Here is an 18983-nt window from a genome sequence, read left to right as displayed (position 1 = left end):
GTGTGTGTGTGTGGTGTGCGTGCGTGCGTGTGTGTGTGTGTGTGTGTGTGCGTGTGTGTGTGTGTGTGTGTGTGTGCGTGCGTGCGTGTGTGTGTGTGTGTGTGTGTGTGTGTGTGTGTGTGTGTGTGTGTGTGTGGAAAGGTGATGAATTCAAAGCAAAGAATAAGAAACAGACATTCCTCTTAAACCTTTCATATACATTACTTTGATCAATTATTTAAAGTGGACATTTGTCATCTGTTTACCACATTTATGCATAACTCCCTTGCCATAGTTCTGACACATACATGTTTGATTGTTTTTATTTGGGGGGGGGGCTGTTTTGGGGCTTAATGGCCATTATTATAATGCAATTAGAATGGGTAACATATGTCGTGTTTCTGTACAACAGTGCAACTTAATAAAATATTACAACTAAAAAAGGAATAAAGCAATAATAAATACTATCATAAAAATGTATTCATAATAAAATGAAACCACATTTTCAGAAAAGTTCATATCATGTTATTATGATAAAGCTTCAGTAGGTGGTTTAACACTTTTGACCGGTCTAAAGTCCCCTTATGTTTGCCTGCCACCTTGTGCCTTGTGGTGGCACATACAACATAGTATCAATATGGCTTCGTTTTAGACTATAACATAAATTAACCCATCAAATAATTATGAATAAAGTATAGACTATTTATATAAAAGAATATAGAATAAAGACAATTACTGCTTTCATAGATATTTAGAAACACCCGTAGGCCTATTTAGCTAAATGTTGTTAGAATGGCAATGCTGAAGCTGCATTCGAGTTCTGTAAATAAGCATGTTCTTGTCAGCACTGAAATATAATTCTTTAATTACAGATAAATGGTATCTTTTACTTGAGTTTGAAAGTGGCGTAAACGAACTGTTGACACATTGAATGACACAAATGTGAATTATACATAAATAAGCCAATGTTATTACATTTCCAATGTGAACTACAAGGGTATTAACAGGATTATGAACACATACATAACATGTGAGGGATTAACAGACCACAAGTCATTATATTTCTGTTATTCTTAACCTAACTTTTTTCTGACCACTCTGTCGGGTTGTTTTTTTCCCCTGAGCAGAATTCCTATATGGCCAACTACAAGCGAAGGCAACACAATGACGTAGCACGCAGCTGCCGTGTTTGGTTGTGGACGAAGAAAATAAGCTAGGAAGGAAACCTCTAGCATCGTAGATAAACACCCTGAAGAGGTGTGCACCCAGCGAGCAAACAGCTGTCACAACACCAAGAGAACAGTACAAAAGACCCGATTGAGTCCTTCAAACACCGAGGGTCAACATGTCTGAGACATACGGTATGTGTGTGCGGGGCGACAGGCAGTAGTTTCATGATGGCTAGCCGTCACTGCTCTGTGGTGTGATGAGACAGACTGGCTCTTAGCAACGATGCTAGTTAGCTAGCTATAAGGTTAGCTTAGGTTAGCTGCGGGCTGCCAGCTCACCGTGTCTTTTGGTTTTGATATTGATAGTTACGTTTTCTGCTTACATTTAATTCAAAGAAACTGGTGTACTTTAACGTTAGGTGTATTATATTAACTGGCACCTCTGTCTTATGATGGCGGAGTGCATTGCTTCCTTATACAGTAATGATAAAACAAATGGTGATACATTTACAGGTGAAAGTTGGACGAACTTCAGACTCAGAGCTTCATACATGTTGACACATACAACATATCTTTTAAGACTCTGGGGTAAGCTAATTGAAATTCCAGCAGGGGTAGCAAGATTATTGCATTCAGTCTCAGGTGATGTGTACTTTTGGGGCAAGTTAGCTCTTAGCTACAAGGCCTATAAGGAAGTTCACTGCGGCTGATCACCCCTCAGTTACCTGTGGAGCAGCAGCTTTTATGTGTGTCTGTTTACATCGTGAATCCAAGGAACTGCGCATCTGTATTCAGACACTTCAGACTATACATCACAAGATAAAGCTGAGAGAAGGTAGTAGAAGGTATCGCATGTCTATACACATTGACATTACGACAGACCACCAGTACTACTCATCAATTATTCTGCATACATGCATTCAACATGACACTTGCCTGATAGAATCAATAGTACAATTGACATGACACTGTAGACCCAGTTATTTTTTAAATGGCCCACCCATCATCTTCTCTTATAACACACACACACACACACACACACACACACACACACACACACACACACACACACACACACACACACACACACACACACACACACACACACACACACACACACACACACTCTCCATCTGCTTCTACTGGTACCCTGTCTCCTTCAACCCTTGATGAAACGTTGTCCCAGTGGGCAGTATTTAGGTAAAAGTGCAGCGGTAATTGTAGCCGTAATGGCCTTTTATTGATTTCTTCCTCACTCCTGTGCTGTCTCCTCTCCTGAAGGGCCAGTAGTGGAACTGGATCATCAATATGAATACACTTTGTACAGGGTAAATGGGCCAAGATGGAATTCATTAAATTGTTAAAATCTATTTGGTCTTTGGTCCATATGGCACTCTTTCATTAGTTAAACTGTGTAGTTGCACAATGTGGTTTATATAGATGGAAAAATATTATAATGTGGCTTAAAATACAGTTAGTCATTTTAATTAGACTGATTCTACTTTCAAAGGAAACTATACTAGAGAATAAGTTATTATTTATTAATTGTTGATGGACAACTTGGATAACCTATTTCTATAGTCCATACAGCTTCAACTAATGCTGATACATGTTCAATATAGGTTCTTTTATCAGTAATCCTTCGTTAATGGCCCTTGTATATAATATTGGAAAATGTCCATGCTGAATTTAAAGGATAAAAACAGACATTAGTGTTGCTTGCCATTGATTTAGACTTTTGTTAGAATTTAAATTTTTCATCACGTTTAATTATTTGTAAATATATAGTTTCCAGTTGACACACTTTCCTTCTGTCTTGTGCAATAAGACAAACATCTCATGTAACTTGAAGTTCAAATTCCCTGTGCACTTTGTCCTTCGAACAGAGGACACATCATCAGGCATAAACCTCGGATAGATCTGGGCCCCGAGATTGTTAAGTGTTGTCACTGTGTGAGCGAATGCAGATAACCGTGTTAGTCAGTTCTCTCAGGGGATATTTAATATTGATGTTTAAAGAATGCAATTGCCTAAAAGGCTGCTGCTGAGAGGCTAGTGCTGCATTCTTCTCTCCCCATTGCTTTGACATATTGACAGCTTGATTGTTGTATGCAGATCTCGCATGGGAATCTGTGATGTCTGGGAAGACGCTGAAAAGCTGAGGCAAGCTTTTAAAAAGGAGCTAAGCTTTTGATCTGTCAGTCCTGCTTTCACGACCAGTCACGATGTGTGTTTGTAACGTTGAGGAAAAGCTGTTACCGTGAATATGACCTCTAGCTTGTGTTGCTTAAGGAAACACTAAACAAAGGTGTACCATAAACTGAGCTGGCGGTGGTTTGTGTCATTCGATGAAGGTCGCTCTAAGCACACTCACTACATTGAAATGCCTGACAGGAACTAAAGATCAGTTTCATATGCTCATCTGTTTGTTTTTTTAAACTACTGTTTCTGTTGGCCTTGGGTCGGGCTGAAGACTTACAGGATGTTTACCTGACTGGTAATCTTAACAGGTGTCATTAATCATTGGCGAGGCCACCAGCAGTTTTGCCTGCAGAGGAAGCGCTTAAGATTGAACCAAATGTGCATCTCTTTAAATCCAGTTTAAGGCTCTCAGGAAGAAAATTGTAATTTAAAATTGTGATTTCACTCTCAGTCTGAAAGTGAAATCTCCCCGCCCTCAGATTTCCTGTCCTACTTTTACTACCTTTCTTATGCATTACTCACAGACACAGAGTTATGATTCAGTCACATACACGCAGACTTTGAATTTGAATTTTGATCACCACATTGTTTCATAACTTCGTATATGTAAATGTCCCCTGCACTATCTTTGGTCACAGCACACAAAGGCAGTCTGTCCTCTGGCTGGCTTTGCATGTCAGGGGCCCCCCGAGTCATTTGGGCTCTGGATCACGCGTGGGTTGGGTTGTACTCTCCAGAGCAAGGGTCCACTCTCCACAACAACATCTGTACAGCCAGCTGGCCGCGGTCATTCGATCCCTCTGCAAGTCCCTTTACCTAAGCCTCGTTCAATAACTTAAAAGCTTTGGCTCTGCTCTAATGACATGTATTATCAAGTGTTCGAGGCTTCAAACACAGTCGAGTTAAACAGGCCCATTCAATCAGAATCATAAGGAGTAGGTTATACTGATTACATGCGAGGCTCTGTGATTAGAAGGTTGTCGGATACTGTGCAGGTAGAAACTCAATGGGATTAGAAGTGCACAGAGCAGCGGGTTCAGATTCTCCTCTGACGTCTGTGTTGCATTGAGCTTTGCCTTCTCTTCCTCTCTTGCAGACTTCCTGTTTAAGTTCCTGGTAATTGGCAGTGCTGGGACGGGGAAATCCTGCCTCCTCCACCAGTTCATTGAGAACAAGTGTAAGTTTGACCTCATTAAAGCCTATTATTCCTATCCGGTGTGTATTAGAGTGAATACATAAATGTGCTGCTACACAAACTTTACTTCGTCACAATTAATATTGTGGATTTGATAGATTTTCAGAAATGTTATTCATTGTCTACCATGTGCAAACCAGAATGATATGATTTAAATAAATTGCTTTTACAGACTCCTAACACAGTAGTAGTAATGTAACTGTTTTTCTCCGCAGAAGTAATTAATTTTGATTTAAACTCACATCTTCAATTCCGATAGGGTTTTCTACTCAATACATATCTGATGGCTTCTGTCGTTATTATTTATGTCTGTTTTTTTTCTTTTCTGTATAGCAAATTCTAATAAAACACCCCAATCAACAATGGCTTGAAAAAAGTAATCGAGCTGTCAGAATGCGGTACATTGTTCAACTGTCTATTATAAACCTATAATCCACACTATCTGTCAAAACAAAACATTTGACTTTACTTTAAACTTCAGAACGGTTAAGATAAGCAAATAACCAAGCCAGTTAGCGCTAAGCATGTCCCATAATTAAAACTTATTTCACTCACACACATGCTTGTTTTAATTTGATTAAAGACGTGTCAAGTCCCTGTGCTGTCACCGGAGAGAGAAAGGGAGGGCGGGTTGAGACAGTGTTCATCTCATGTGAACATATGAAGACGAGAGCTTAGGGTTTTCAAACAAGCACAGAGCTCAACATATTAAAGATGATGTATCGTTTGGTACACACAGCTCAAATGAGTCTTCACAATGGCTTCTGTTCAAATCACTTTGCCAGGAAAAATACATAATGGCATAATGCGTAACACCCGTGCCGTACTATAATGTCACGTTGTCTTGCTTTTCACTCTCTTATTTTTCCTGTTTCAGTTAAGCAGGACTCAAACCACACCATCGGCGTTGAGTTTGGTTCCAGAGTCGTCAATGTTGCCGGAAAGACGGTCAAACTGCAGATCTGGGACACTGCCGGGCAGGAGCGATTCCGGTAACTGTCTGCAATATGTCCTGCTTAGGGTTTGGCAAACCTTTTAGAAATACAACATGACCCACATGCTGTCGTTGGGCAACGTCCAACTGTAAACAGTTACCCGCAGTTTCATGTGGAGATGTCACAGACTCTGAGCAGCTCCACGGAAGGAATGATGTCCTTGAATGATGATTTAGTTAAAAGCGAGGGATGGCTTTCCCTTCACCTTCCCCAGCCCAATTTAACTATCTGATATATAAGTTGTTCATATTTTGCTATTCTGTATTCTCTTCACAGTTCTGTTACGCGCAGCTACTACAGAGGAGCAGCTGGAGCGCTCCTGGTTTATGATATTACCAGGTAAACAATCTTTATACTAACTTTCCACTAACTAATTCCACTACACATTTGTGTAACAGAATAAACATTTACAAAAATATGTAAATCTCATATAGTTGGATATAGACACAAGCATAGGCTCCTGCAAGTGCATACACATACTTATTCCAAAGTAACTTTAAAAACAGAAAACACAACATTGTAGTTGGCTATTTACAGCAATGATCTTTTGAGGCGTTGAAATTGGATGTGGCTAGACTTGTAATTTAAATTCACTAACCCATGAAGCTTAACTGTAAATAGTATTTCACTTTTTTGAAGTATAATAGTGCCTATTATTGTTGTTTTGAGTCTGAAGTGTTTTCCACGTCCCTTCCACCTCCAGAAATTGAGCAATTAAATGACCATGCACTGAGACGTACACAATATGAATACCAGATCCCACTCACTGGTGTGTATTTCGTAAGCTCTGTGTAGCGATAGAGGGGTTGTGAAATCAATATGAAGTGAGTGCGGTAATGCAGAGAGACAAAAATGTAATACAGTTTGTGAGAGTGTACGGGCTCTTGTGGAGGGAGAATGGCGGCAGCAGGCGGGAAAGCTAAGGTCCATCACTGAGTGTCATCTGAGGAAAAAATAGGGGGGAGAAAACTGCATGCGGAGGAGGAGATGGAAAACAAGAGCGTGAGTGGGAGATGGAGACATTCATCGCGTCTCACCGGGAGGAGATTAGCAGGAAGATGGACAGGAGAGTAGAGAGATGCTGCTGCTGCTGCGTGTGATTCTGGAGTGACAAAGCAGCTGTTACGGCCCGTCCACACAGCGGCTTTGGAAAAAGCTTGCCGGCGGGCTTGTCTGAAGCTCGACCAACAACCAATCACATGAATCTCCCGCCCCTGACACACAAGCAGCGGTTTGATTGGCTAGAGCTTGTACTGATATATGATTTGATTGGCTGACGCTTCCACCGAAAGCTTCAGAAGCTTCAAAAGTTGAACATTGCTCAACTTTTGCAGCCTGAAACGCCAGGAAAGCTCCGCTCTGCTTCCCACAATGCAGTTCGGTGAAAAGTGACGTCACCCCATTCAAAGTGAATGGGCAGAAGCGTTGGAAGAAGCTTCCAACGCCGCTGTGTGGACGGGCCGTTAGACATCATTCTACTGACCTCACTGGCCTCATGTCACCATGGACACCCGGGACCGGTCTCCATGGTGACCGGTTGCTTTAACCCCAAGAAGTTTCCATGAAGGCTGTGTGATGGTCGTCACTGCCCAACAGACTGCTCTATGTAATAATTAATCTCATCCAGTGGGCAGCAGGGAACCTCTGTCAACTTTCCTGAAGTACTTCCCCGTTGATAGAAATCAACACGTAATGAATTAAGACCCCACGGTTTGATGATTGATAGGTGTGTGGGCTGTCTTTCATTTTGACACGCAGAATTTTTTTATAATAAACATAGATACTGTATGTTAAATGGATATATCTGCCTTCTTTCATTTATCTTTCCATTCCCACAACAATATACATAAATAAATGGCATATTTTGGACATAGTTCGAATGGTGATTAATCATGATTAATTAATTTTTAAGCTGTGATTAATCTGATTCAAATTTGTAATCGTTTGACAGCCCTAATATATATATATATATATTTCAGGTGATGCTGATGGGGAAAATAATTTGAACTTATAATAATAAATTATATTTGTATAGTTATTTTCTGGGACTCAAAGTCACTTTACCGTTTGCTCTGTCCTGCCTTACAGTCGGGAGACGTACAATGCCCTGACCAACTGGCTGACAGACGCACGGACCCTGGCCAGCCCCAACATCGTCATCATCCTGTGTGGAAACAAGAAGGACCTGGATGCAGACCGGGAGGTGACCTTCCTGGAGGCGTCGCGCTTCGCTCAGGAGAATGGTAACTAATGTTAAATCTTTCTCACTTTCCGGTGTCCTGCTGTTTGTGTTATCGTCTTTATTCATCTGTATGCTTGCTGTTCACTAGTTGTGCCCGGCCAGCCTTGTTCTTTGTTTGTCCTTCTGTCCTTTTGACTCTTTCTGTTTATCTTCACCTTGAGGGTGTGTTTTGTATGCCACTACACTGGTGACAGCCTTGGTCGTAGAGTTTATGTTTTTGGGTCGTCCGTAAGTTCGTCAATTTGGCATTAATATCCCAATTGATATATATTTTGACATCAATCTGGATATTAGGAAGACCGGATTAGAATGTAGTGGTCGATGGTCAAGGTCACTTTTTAGAGAGACATGAATGTTAGCTGCTTCTTGATTGGTTGTTGGACGGCCACAAAGGGTTAATTTCAGTTTGACTCTTTTTTTTAGAGCTGATATTCCTGGAGACCAGTGCTCTGACAGGGGAGAATGTCGAGGAGGGTTTCCTGAAGTGCGCTCGCATCATCCTCAACAAGATAGAGTCAGGTATGCTGAGTCATAACTTCTTAAGATCTGTGAGCTGGCGTGAAGCCACGTTGATCCGCCTTCATTCTGCTCTACACCTTTACGTCTTTGTTGCTGACGCTCCTCCTCACGGTTCATTTCCCAGGCGAGTTGGACCCGGAGAGGATGGGCTCAGGGATCCAGTACGGAGACGCTTCGTTGAGGCAGCTGCGGCAGCCGAGAGGCACCGCCACACCCGTCAAACAGCAGTGTAATTGCTAGGGTTCGGGGCCCTCCCCTCAGCCCACAGGCCCACACAGACAGCACCCCCCCTACAGGTCAGTGGTATGGTCAACTCAGACTGCAGGATCTTTTCAATTAGAGACTTGATCTAAACTCACCTTCTTGTGCTCTCTTCTCCAGGTGTTTTTTGGTGTGTGTGACCCTTCTCTCTGCAGTCTCACACACCTTACATCACCTGGCAACCCCTGACCTCTGGTAAGACTCTTCTTCTAACCTGAGGGGGGCCAGCTGTGCCCTTGTGTCTGCGCAGGGAAACCCCTCAGTGTGAAGACGATAAGATCACAAAGAAGAGAACAAAATGGCTTCCCTGTGACTTACCAGAGAAGGACGAGTCGAGGGTTGTGTGTCGACTGCCCTGCTGTTTATCTGTGTGTTTTTCATTCTGGTTTTAGTAACACCGACATGCTTCATACCATTGCATATCATTGTTTCTAAATTATTATTGGTGATCTATTTTGCGCATACTCATTGTTCAACATATCTGGAATTGATTCATTATAACATCTTAAGAGTTTTTATATTGGTAAAGTCACTTGTTGATTTTTATTTGTTGTTATTTAACTGTAATGTTCGGCCTGTGATTGATGGTGATGTGAGTAACAGTCCAAACACATACTCTTAAAAAGTTAAACTGCGCAGATTTTGATTAAGAATGAATGTAGATATTGAAAAACAGATGCATCCCTTGTGACTGTGTCTGCAGATTTTTCCGATCCAAATGGAAACAGTTGAGCTCAAACATGGTAATTCAAAATGTAAAGTCATACAGACCCAGATTTAGAGCCCTGTGTGTTTTACGTTGAGTCATTTGACATTTTGATTCACATTAAAATGCACTATTGTGACATAGAGTGTTGGCCATAGTAATACACTTGATATTGTGGGTCTACAGTATATTTTCCCTACTCACCACGTCTGTAAACTGTCGAGGGGAACTCCACACACTCCTGTGGGTCAGGTTTAAAGCACAAAAGAGAGGTTTTGCTCTTGATTTAACTCCAAAGTTCCCAAAGTCTGCAGCCTCAGATTTATCCCGTGATAAATTCCCAGCGTCTCTGGTCCTATCCCGGTGTAAGGTTAAGAAAGGGTCATCATTTTTTGAAAAACTAACAATGCCTTTGACTCCTCCTGCTGGGCTTTTTCTCCATTTTCTTTCCTTTTATTCACGCTGCACATTCTGTGTCGGGGGACGTCACAGGAAACCACAGTTGGTTGGCCTCAGTGCCATGTTTGGGGAAACGTTCACTCTGCCCACTCAGTTCCCTCGTAAAGACTGGACTATGTTTAATACAAGGTTGCAAGAGCGCCATGATAAAAATCAGGATGCTGCTTGTTAAGTACTTTTCACTTTTCTTTGTCAAGCAGAGAAGCAAATCGGTTCGTGTAAACAAAATGCCGTCCCAGATGGTGATTTCTCTTTAGAACAGACCCAGTGCTGCCCCAAAGGGAAGCAGGGAATTCCCCCTGAAGCATGGTTTCCTCTTTGCAGCACTGACAGCATGGTTTGTGGTGCTGCGGGATGAGGATGAGGTTGCGAGTCGATAACTTAAAAACGTCCCGCCCAACTATTGAGTCAAATGCACTGCTTCTGTCTGAACCGCTGACCCGACTCCTCAACTGTTAGCATATGTCCTCCCAGACAAACCATATGCGTTATAAGCCCAAGTGAGTCAGCACACTGAAGGGAGAAAGCGGGTTGTGCAAACATAAGATAGTGTAGGATATCAAGAGACAGATAGTCAAGGATTTATTTAGTTTTCATCAAATATTGGCATTGGTGGAAAGTCTCTCCTTCTGCAAGTGCACTTTTACTTTTGAATGTTCATGTTTTGTTTATATGCTGCAACTCTAGAATTGTACATTTTATTTTACTTGAACAGTATACTGTAATAAAGATTTTAATTGTAGATGTTATCATTTTTTGCTAAATAACAACTGAGATTCTTGATTTGATTTCCTTGTTTCTGCTGGCTGAGGTTTGTTTGTGTACCCTGCTGAGGTGTTTGTGGCAATGAAAGGATGTTCACTTCCTGAACTGTACAACCATCAGCAGCAGCTCTGACATTCAACAGGTGTCTTTTTTGTATTCCCTTATCAAGTCCTATAAACGCTGTTGAGCCAGAGTCAACTGGATTTCTCATGTATGTATGTATTGTACAGTTCATTATCAAAATAGCCATATGATAAGAATCACTTCCTGTCTTGATTTAATCGTGATGAACGCAATCCTACTCAGTTGTTGCTTAGTAACTAATGTAATATAATCAACCCAAAATACTACTGTACATCTCAAGTAACATATGCTGTAAATAAGATTTGTCTATTGTCCATTAAGGGTGAGTGTTGCTCATTGATTGTAATGAATATGCAATTCCCAGTAAACTGCTTGTTTTTTTCAGTCCCTCCCTCTCCGTCTCTCGATGGTTCTGTGTCTTGTCTCTAAGCAATTGCAGGTTCCTGTTAAAGTGCCCACTTGGCTGCCCAATGGACTTTAAATGCACTACATCCTAATATATGTAGTCCTCACTTCTATATTTTAGCTCTCCTATGAGCAGTGACTTGTTTCGCCTCAGGTTTATAGGCAGCTGACGGCACAGAGCCTGAATGTAACAATAGAGTCCATGTACTGGTTGATTTGCTTTATCTTCCATTCTTCAGTGGAGTCATTTCTTTCAAAGGCAGTCAGGGTAGGATATCAGAGGACTCATGAGATGAAGAGTAAATGTCCTCTGTCCAATTGTCTGGATTTATGTTCTCTGGTCCATGGAGCAGCAGATAGTGGTTTAATGTAGCCGGAGTGGATATATTGACTGATTTATTGATCGTGGATAGGCTGTCAGAATGACCTCATAACCAAATTGCATAATTTACTGAGGCAGAGCTGATTGTGTACCACTAGATGGTGCTAAAGCATTAAGATATATAAAACTATCCTTGATTGCACTTCGAGCTTTAGTCAATCGTTTTTTTAGTCATTTAAAAAGCTGTTCTTGTTAAGCCGATTTTAAGGTAAATATTCTAACCAGAATGTATAGGATATTAACTACGTAGTTAACATATCATGCAGTAAAGTCTTATCTAATTTCCTAGCGATATATCATTAATTAGAAGCAGATATGGTTGATCATCATGTATCACTTCATTTGTTTATTTTTTATATTTACATATAATAGGTTGCATTGTGGGTAGTTGAGCCAGAGACAGAAATACAAACAAGCACACGTCTTCCATCAACAAACTCACAGGGGACAAGGAAGCATTACATATTTCACAATTGCCTAATGATTAAAAAAAAAAATACAAAAGTCCAACAACAGTAACATTTGTAACCACCTTCGTGACTGGATAAAGTAAAATCAGAGTATGACAAGACATTTCATAAACATTGAAGTCCAGCAAAGGGAAATGCATAAAAGCAGCTTTTGTTTTCTCAAAGTTCATGAAGCTTGGAGGAGTATGTTAAAAGCCAATTTGTTTTACGCAATGGCAAAGGAATTATTGATTTCATACAAGTAAATACTCCTCAGATCTAATGAGCAAGAACAACTCTTTCTGGAATGCATTTGTTATTTGTATAATATTCAACATACGCCAGATACACTGTACGTAAACACCACACAAAGCAAACTTCACAGTACTGCTTTAATGTAAAATACACGTTCTACGTCCAGGTCTTTATTTCCTTCTGATTGGGTTTTTAAGTGAGACCAACAAGCACCACGAGTAGCGTCAAATGATCGCAATGGTTTTCTATGCAGTGAAAACAATTACCACATCTGGAGCGCAGCTATCCGAGCTAACATAGGATACACTGCTGATCATTATGGGCCATGAGAGGAGGGCACAGGTTACCATAACACACCTTCACAATGACACTCGTCCTGAGTACACTCCATTCAATTATCAACTTCCTGTTGAGGCTCAATTGCTCTGAAGGGCTTTCTAGTTGTGGTTTGCTTGCACTATGATCCAGATAGATACATCTAATAGCACATCACTAACACAGTCTTTCTTTATAGTAATGGCTGTTTCAGGCCGAGGTGCTTGTTAGTTACAGTAGTGTCTTTAAATGAAGTTAATGTTAATAAAGGGAGAGGAGGAAAAGGCAGTAAACAGAGGCAAAAGATGTTTGTGAAATGCTAACATGTTGAAATGTAGAGCCTCTTAACACTGGGGGACTTCATTAGAAATGCAGAGTACTGCAACATATAGAACGCTGTCACACACAGGTTACTGGAACTTCCGAATCATAAATCCATATGTAATCAATATTGTGCATTTCTATTTCTAAAAACAGCTGTCCTGAAGTTTTGAAAGAGTGAAGTCTGCTCCGTAGGGGCAGAACAAGGATTGGTGGGAAGGTAGGAAGAATGGTTTTCTGTATTTTACTCAAGCGACTGCAGCATGAGGAGCTGCTTGAGCACCTTGGTCTGACTGGTCTCCCTGATCTCTCCCGCCAGGAACATCTCGTCCACCACCGTGTAGACCTTAGAGTGACACAGGAAGTGCATTAGAGAGTGGACATGGTGATGAGGAGAGGATTCAGGCAACTAAAACAAAACAATAATACAGATGCAACATTTAGCATCGTTGGACCTGAAACCAAAGTGACATTATCGTCTTCCCTTCACATAGAAAGGTTTCCTGGAAACTCCTCATCACCTAACCTGTGGTCATCATTACTCAACTCCACCTTTGTGTCATCAAAACGACAATATAACTGCTGGATGACTAAATATAGAGAGATTATCAACGTGGCAGATATACTGGGATCAATCAGTCCTCGCCACACACCAGACAGAAGAGGGGCTGAGCTTGAGGAGCAGCAGGAAATCAGTGAATTAAAAAGTAGGTTTTTCCTATTTGTCTGCGTGTAACGTGTCCAATGGGGGCGATGCTTGGTTAAAGTTAAGCATGTTGTTTAGACAAATTGTGTTATTAGTAAAAACACTATTGCAGTTGGGAAGGAGTTCAGGGATGCTTGTTGCTTAGCATTTCCCCCGATGCAAAAATATATATCCATCCCTTATTAAAATGTGTAAGATGAATCTTTATGAATGACCGTTTCCATGGCGGTGTTTTTTTTTTTCTTTTTCCAAAGGCGTTATAATTACATAAAAAATATTACATAAATAATGTAATAATATCACAAATCATATAACCTTATGATTTGTCCTTACCTTGTAGAAGTTGAACACAAGGTCCAATTCACACACGTTGTGGAAATATTCATTCAGCACCTTACAGGAAATAAAAACATAAGACAAACATTTAATTGAATCATACATCAGCCAGGAAATAAAATACTATGATAAGACTTAAAGATGTATGGTAATAGTAGGACCTTAATGTAAGAAACTAGTGCAGACATAAAAAGACACAGCTGAGTCAGCAGCAGATACCACATCATGACAATTTCCACTAACTATCCCGAACAATTCGATGATTGTAGCGCTTGATTCATCACGTTTCTACAAGATGTCATTTTGTGGTATAGAGTCATTTGCAAAGGCAGAACAAGTCACCCTTTCTTAAGAATTCGCTTAGCTAACCTGCTGTGAGCCTATGTGCAGTTCATCTCTGTTTATCATAACATTGGTACAGTGACTGAAAATACATATATTAAAGCTTGTGCAAGCGCCACTTAAGACCAGGGTGCATTTAAGAACAAACTCACACACATATCTTTAGTCAAACATTACATCAAATGACCTTCACAGTGCTGTGGATTGTAAACATGTTACTGTTTGTCTCGGGCCAAATTCAAACAGTACATCATACTGTTAGAGCATTTATCAAATGGAATCTCAATAGCAAAGTAAAAACGCTTTTTAATGTAATAGTTATACTGACAAGGGTTTGATTGAATACATCAAATGATACTGTAATTAGGTGACTGTGGAGTTCTATTTCAAAACAGATTTGCACCATTTTTAAAATGTACACGATTATTCCAAAGCAACAGTTTTGACACACCCAACTGCCCGACAAAGAGGATTATTTGAGATTATAGCCATTTCTGGAATAAAATGTTTGGGACATTTCTGTCTTAACCTAGTTCTCTGGATGGGGGAACCGATGTTATTCAGAAGGAACTCTAAAATCCTCAGGTCATCAGAGCTGTTAGAGAATCTTGGATTTATGGGGTTGGAAAAATTCTGCTACAGCAACAAACCCAGCATGATGGCATCAGGTCTGACTCTAACATTCAGTGTATGGTGGTGAGTAACGACAGGCTGCCGTGACGTGAAGGACAAATGATGACAGATGCAATGATCAATACAAGAGATGTGTCCCCAGTGCAGGTCACTCAGCCTCTGAACGGAGCACTGGAAGTATATTTGTTCATCAAAAGCACATTGGCATGGGTCGTTGGCACTGATGTTCGTACTAATCCACACACAACATATTTAGCTTCATGATTCAGTTTACCAAGGAAACCACATAAAAATGTCCTGGATCAGAATATTGCCATGGGCTTTTATCACATGCCATCCAAAGTTATTTATGCTGTGACTAGCATTTAATTCAAGATAATACATTAATACGAATAGTTTTCTCCCAATATATCTGATGATAACTCGACTGATTTACTTCACTAAAACCTCATTTCACTCCCTATTCCAGTGGTTCTCAAACTTTTTCTGTCAGGCCCCCCCTTTGGAGAAAAAAATAGTCGGGTCCCCCAAACACAAATAGTCAGGCTCAGTGGCGGCGCCCGAGATTTGTTTTGGGGGTGCTGTGGGGTAGCTTGACGTTTCATAGAGGGTGCTCAAACATTTAGGGTTTCCCATTAATGCACCGGGCGCTACAGAGGAATTTTCTACTGCAACAATCCCCACACACACACACACAATGTACCCGCGACTGTTACAATGAAGGCTCGATATCAGCTCACGGCATATAGGTGTAAGCAGGGGTAAAGTGCTATTTTTATAGGTGGTGTGTGGACCTCACATAGGGGGGTCCGGGGGCAAGCTCCCCCGGGAATATCTTTAAATATTGAAGTTAAAAGCATCAATCTGGTGCACTTTGAAAGCAACATTAAGAGATCTATGGATACATCTCTCAACACCTATGAAACAGAACTGTAAACAGATTTACTTTTTCTTTATGGATATTTTACAAATCACCCTTTTGAACTTTATTCTTTTTTTACTGTCATAGTATTTCATACCTGTTTTTAATTGATTCTCTTATTTTTTTATAACTATAATGATCATATAAATGTGTGCCTCGGAAATAATTGTTTACATTAATGGTGACCAAAACGTTTGAGACCCACTGAGATAACACAGAGAGTCCTTTAGTTCACCGAGTCTCTCAGTCTGACAGGAGAGGACTCTCCTCCACCTTGTTGTTGAAAAAACTCCTTATATCCGTTAGCGTAGCTAGCTAGCACCAGAAGCTAACAACAATGATCTCCGGTACCGGTGCACTCTCTCGCTCGCACATACAATGGCTCGTTCCACACACACACAGAGCCAAGCTTTAATGAAACACAGAGACCCAGACGTAATAGTACTGTACTGTAGGCCTATCATATTATTTTCTAATCAATAATTTTTCAAAATATTATTTTTTTAATTTTTTTTTAATAACCATTTTTCCACCTTGTACTCTCTCTCTCTCTCCTTGTCATGCCCCCCACTTTGAGAACCACTGCCCTATTCAAAGGATGGAAGAATGAAATGTTTAAATAATGAACTGCTATAACAAGGACTCAGATGTTATTACTGAAGTACCTGAGTATTATTAAGTGTGTTGTTCTTAATTGAAAGGGCATTAGCTTCAACATTTTAAAAGCTATGTCAGTGTTTGTGCAGTTGCTTTCAGACTCAGGTAGTAATTGGTGATCGATTTGTTATTTTATGGCTGAAGGCTTATTTCCGACGTCACTAGACCTAGCATTATCTAACACTGGTGATCTAAGTCAATAATGACACACCCTGAACGTAGGAATGAAAAATAAATGTATTCCTTGAATTTGTAATAAAATATACTGTCACGCTAAATAGTTCAACTGTGACTCATCTGTTGGTCATGCAACAATCAAATAATCTGTATTCTGTTGAAGAAAAAGCTTTGTTTGTATCACAGTGATTAAGATGTAACATTGCACTACATTTGACTGCAGTCCATGCTTTCCACTATTATGCAGGTTTGACATTTATGAGCTGCCAGACAAGAGTGCAGGGGAAATGTTCTGAAGGAAATCATTAACAGACATTCCTGTAAATAATCAGACCATGATAAGTAAATCATCGTAGTTCACTTACTAAGTCTATATATCATGCGTTGTGCGTGCCAGTTACCTCTACAAAGTTGTGGATTCCTTCGAGGTATGCCAGGTTGTTATCAGTCACGTCCACACAAATACAGAAGTACAGACCAGCGTAACGTCGGTAAATGATCTTGAAGTTCCTGAACTGTGAGAACAATACAGATAAAGCCAATTAACAACTTTGTCTCTCATATTATGGCAACAACAGCAGCTTTGCTGGGAATTAAGCTTCCCAGCTTTAAAAAAGGTAAAACACACCTCAACTGAGGAACAAAATGCATAACAAAACCCATCCAGACAAGGATTTGATTTGTCTGTAGAATGCCACCAATTGTTTAAAAGTTGTTGTTATTTCGAATTGCTTTACAAAATGTTGAAAACATACTTATAATTTGATGAAGTAGCTATTGGAAAAGGTTTATAATTTGGAACACACAGGAGTCACCAAATTATTTTACCGGGAAGTAGGCACAAAAGAGATGTTTACAACATTGTGCTTACAGTCAACATACTGTGACTCTTGATAGGATTTACAAAAAGTTCATGTTAAACTGAACAAAGTAACATATTGGGGCATGTTACATAAACATAAAACAATGCATGTATTCAAATTACACGGATATATCCCATACCTCCACAAAGTTGGTGTGCTTGGCATCCCTGACCGTCACCACAGCATGCACTTCCTCAATCAACTTCTGTTTCTCATCATCATCAAACTGCATGTACCATTTGGCCAGTCGTGTTTTCCCTGCTCGGTTCTGGATGAGGATGAAGCGGATCTGTGTGATACAATTGAGAGAAAGAAAAAAAACACAAAATGACAAAATGAGATTAGAACAGAAAGAAACGACTGCAATATGTGTCCAAAGTCTACGTGATTTGAGACAACTGATAAATCATCACGCACACCAATTCATTATTTGTTTCAAACACATCACATGAATTACATATAAGTATGTGTAAGGGTAAAACAGGGAAACGTATAACATAATCTTTTAAACATTATCGTTAGGAAATATATCTTACAAAATGAGGGAAGAAGAATTGTAAAAAAGGTGCGATGAAGCAAGATCAATTTCCATATTTACAGTTAAGACTATAATTAATAAAGAGTGAACCCTCTTTGGCAAATGATTTGTGTTGTTGACACCAGCACATTCCTAGGTCTATTCGTCTAATTTTACTTTGTTGGCTATTGGCTGTCCCACAGCTTAACGATGGAAGATTGTTTTGCAATAGCTATTTCTGAACGTCTTTCAGTAATTATATGTCGTTTAAGTATCGTTAGCTAGATACATACCTGTACCGTTAGCCTTAGCTAAAGTGCAGCTAAACCACACCCATTTATTTTGACAGCTTGCTTGTGAAGGAGACAAAGTTAAAAATGTTTGGCAGAAGACATCCTTTAGCTAAGCAGTAGTCGATATCTGAGATTAAACAGTGTGACTTCAGATCTGTGGCCTTCAGCCTGCTGAGGTAAGCTAACGTTTTTTCCTGGCTGAATGAAGAGGTTATCTAGCAAACTCTCAAATGCTAGCAAGCTAGCAATCATACGATACTATTTTGGAAAGAAAACAGCGCAGCTTTCAATTTTGAGATACTTACCATTGTCGGTTCCTAAATATGGTCCCAGGAGGCGACACAATAGCGCGTATCTAAACAATTACGATACGATTTTACATAAATACATCAGTAAATTATTTGACCGCTCTTCCAGCTATCTTCCCGAGCTAAACGGAAGTGCAAAAGGCAAAGTTGTGTTGCATGATGGGCGATGTAGTTTTTATCGCAACATTTAAAGCCAATAGTTCGTTCCATGGAACTACAAGAACCAGCGTCCCTTTCACTTTGTCACTTGTTGAGACGTACATCAGATCACATGACAAGAAAAGGGCCACTGCTGTTATTTTATGTAGCAGATACATGATGTCTAATCACACATTGATTATGGGATAATGATTAAAAACATATGGGTGACTCTTGAAACTAAAAGGTGTTGTTCAAATTCAATATCTAAACGTTTTTTCCGTTAATTACTTTTAGAATTGAAGACGTTATGTTTGATTTAAGCAACTTTGCTATCTTCGCTTTTGCCTCGCTGCTATCCATTGTTGCCTGATATTACATACTTTTA

General features: G+C 40.0%; 2 protein-coding genes across 2 annotated transcripts; one reads left to right on the top strand and one right to left on the bottom strand.

The window, feature by feature from the left end:
- Positions 1 to 1135: 1135 nt before the first annotated feature.
- Positions 1136 to 10963, top strand: rab4b (RAB4B, member RAS oncogene family). Its single transcript, XM_034225591.1, has 8 exons — positions 1136 to 1340; positions 4447 to 4527; positions 5423 to 5537; positions 5817 to 5879; positions 7629 to 7783; positions 8206 to 8301; positions 8426 to 8597; positions 8683 to 10963. Exons 1-7 carry the CDS (start codon positions 1325 to 1327, stop codon positions 8539 to 8541), a joined length of 642 nt encoding a protein of 213 aa, XP_034081482.1. The 5' UTR covers positions 1136 to 1324; the 3' UTR covers positions 8542 to 8597; positions 8683 to 10963.
- Positions 10964 to 11682: 719 nt separating this feature from the next.
- ap2s1 (adaptor related protein complex 2 subunit sigma 1) lies at positions 11683 to 18614 on the bottom strand. Its single transcript, XM_034225507.1, has 5 exons — positions 18455 to 18614; positions 17479 to 17628; positions 16878 to 16991; positions 13743 to 13802; positions 11683 to 13049 (listed from the first exon to the last, which is right to left on the bottom strand). Exons 1-5 carry the CDS (start codon positions 18455 to 18457, stop codon positions 12948 to 12950), a joined length of 429 nt encoding a protein of 142 aa, XP_034081398.1. The 5' UTR covers positions 18458 to 18614; the 3' UTR covers positions 11683 to 12947.
- Between the last annotated feature and the right edge of the window lie 369 nt (positions 18615 to 18983).

The sequence above is a fragment of the Gymnodraco acuticeps genome, unplaced genomic scaffold (genome assembly GCF_902827175.1).
Source record: "Gymnodraco acuticeps unplaced genomic scaffold, fGymAcu1.1, whole genome shotgun sequence".
Lineage (NCBI taxonomy): Eukaryota > Metazoa > Chordata > Actinopteri > Perciformes > Bathydraconidae > Gymnodraco > Gymnodraco acuticeps.
This window is presented reverse-complemented; position numbering and strand designations above follow the sequence as displayed.

Excerpts from the sequence above, each read along its gene's own strand:
- rab4b (XM_034225591.1), top strand. Across the intron at positions 4,528-5,422 it reads CCAGTTCATTGAGAACAAGT|TTAAGCAGGACTCAAACCAC; the intron begins GTAAGTTTGACC and ends TTCCTGTTTCAG. Across the intron at positions 8,302-8,425 it reads CCTCAACAAGATAGAGTCAG|GCGAGTTGGACCCGGAGAGG; the intron begins GTATGCTGAGTC and ends TTCATTTCCCAG.
- ap2s1 (XM_034225507.1), bottom strand. Across the intron at positions 16,992-17,478 it reads AGCACACCAACTTTGTGGAG|TTCAGGAACTTCAAGATCAT; the intron begins GTATGGGATATA and ends TTGTTCTCACAG. Across the intron at positions 13,803-16,877 it reads GAATCCACAACTTTGTAGAG|GTGCTGAATGAATATTTCCA; the intron begins GTAACTGGCACG and ends ATTTCCTGTAAG.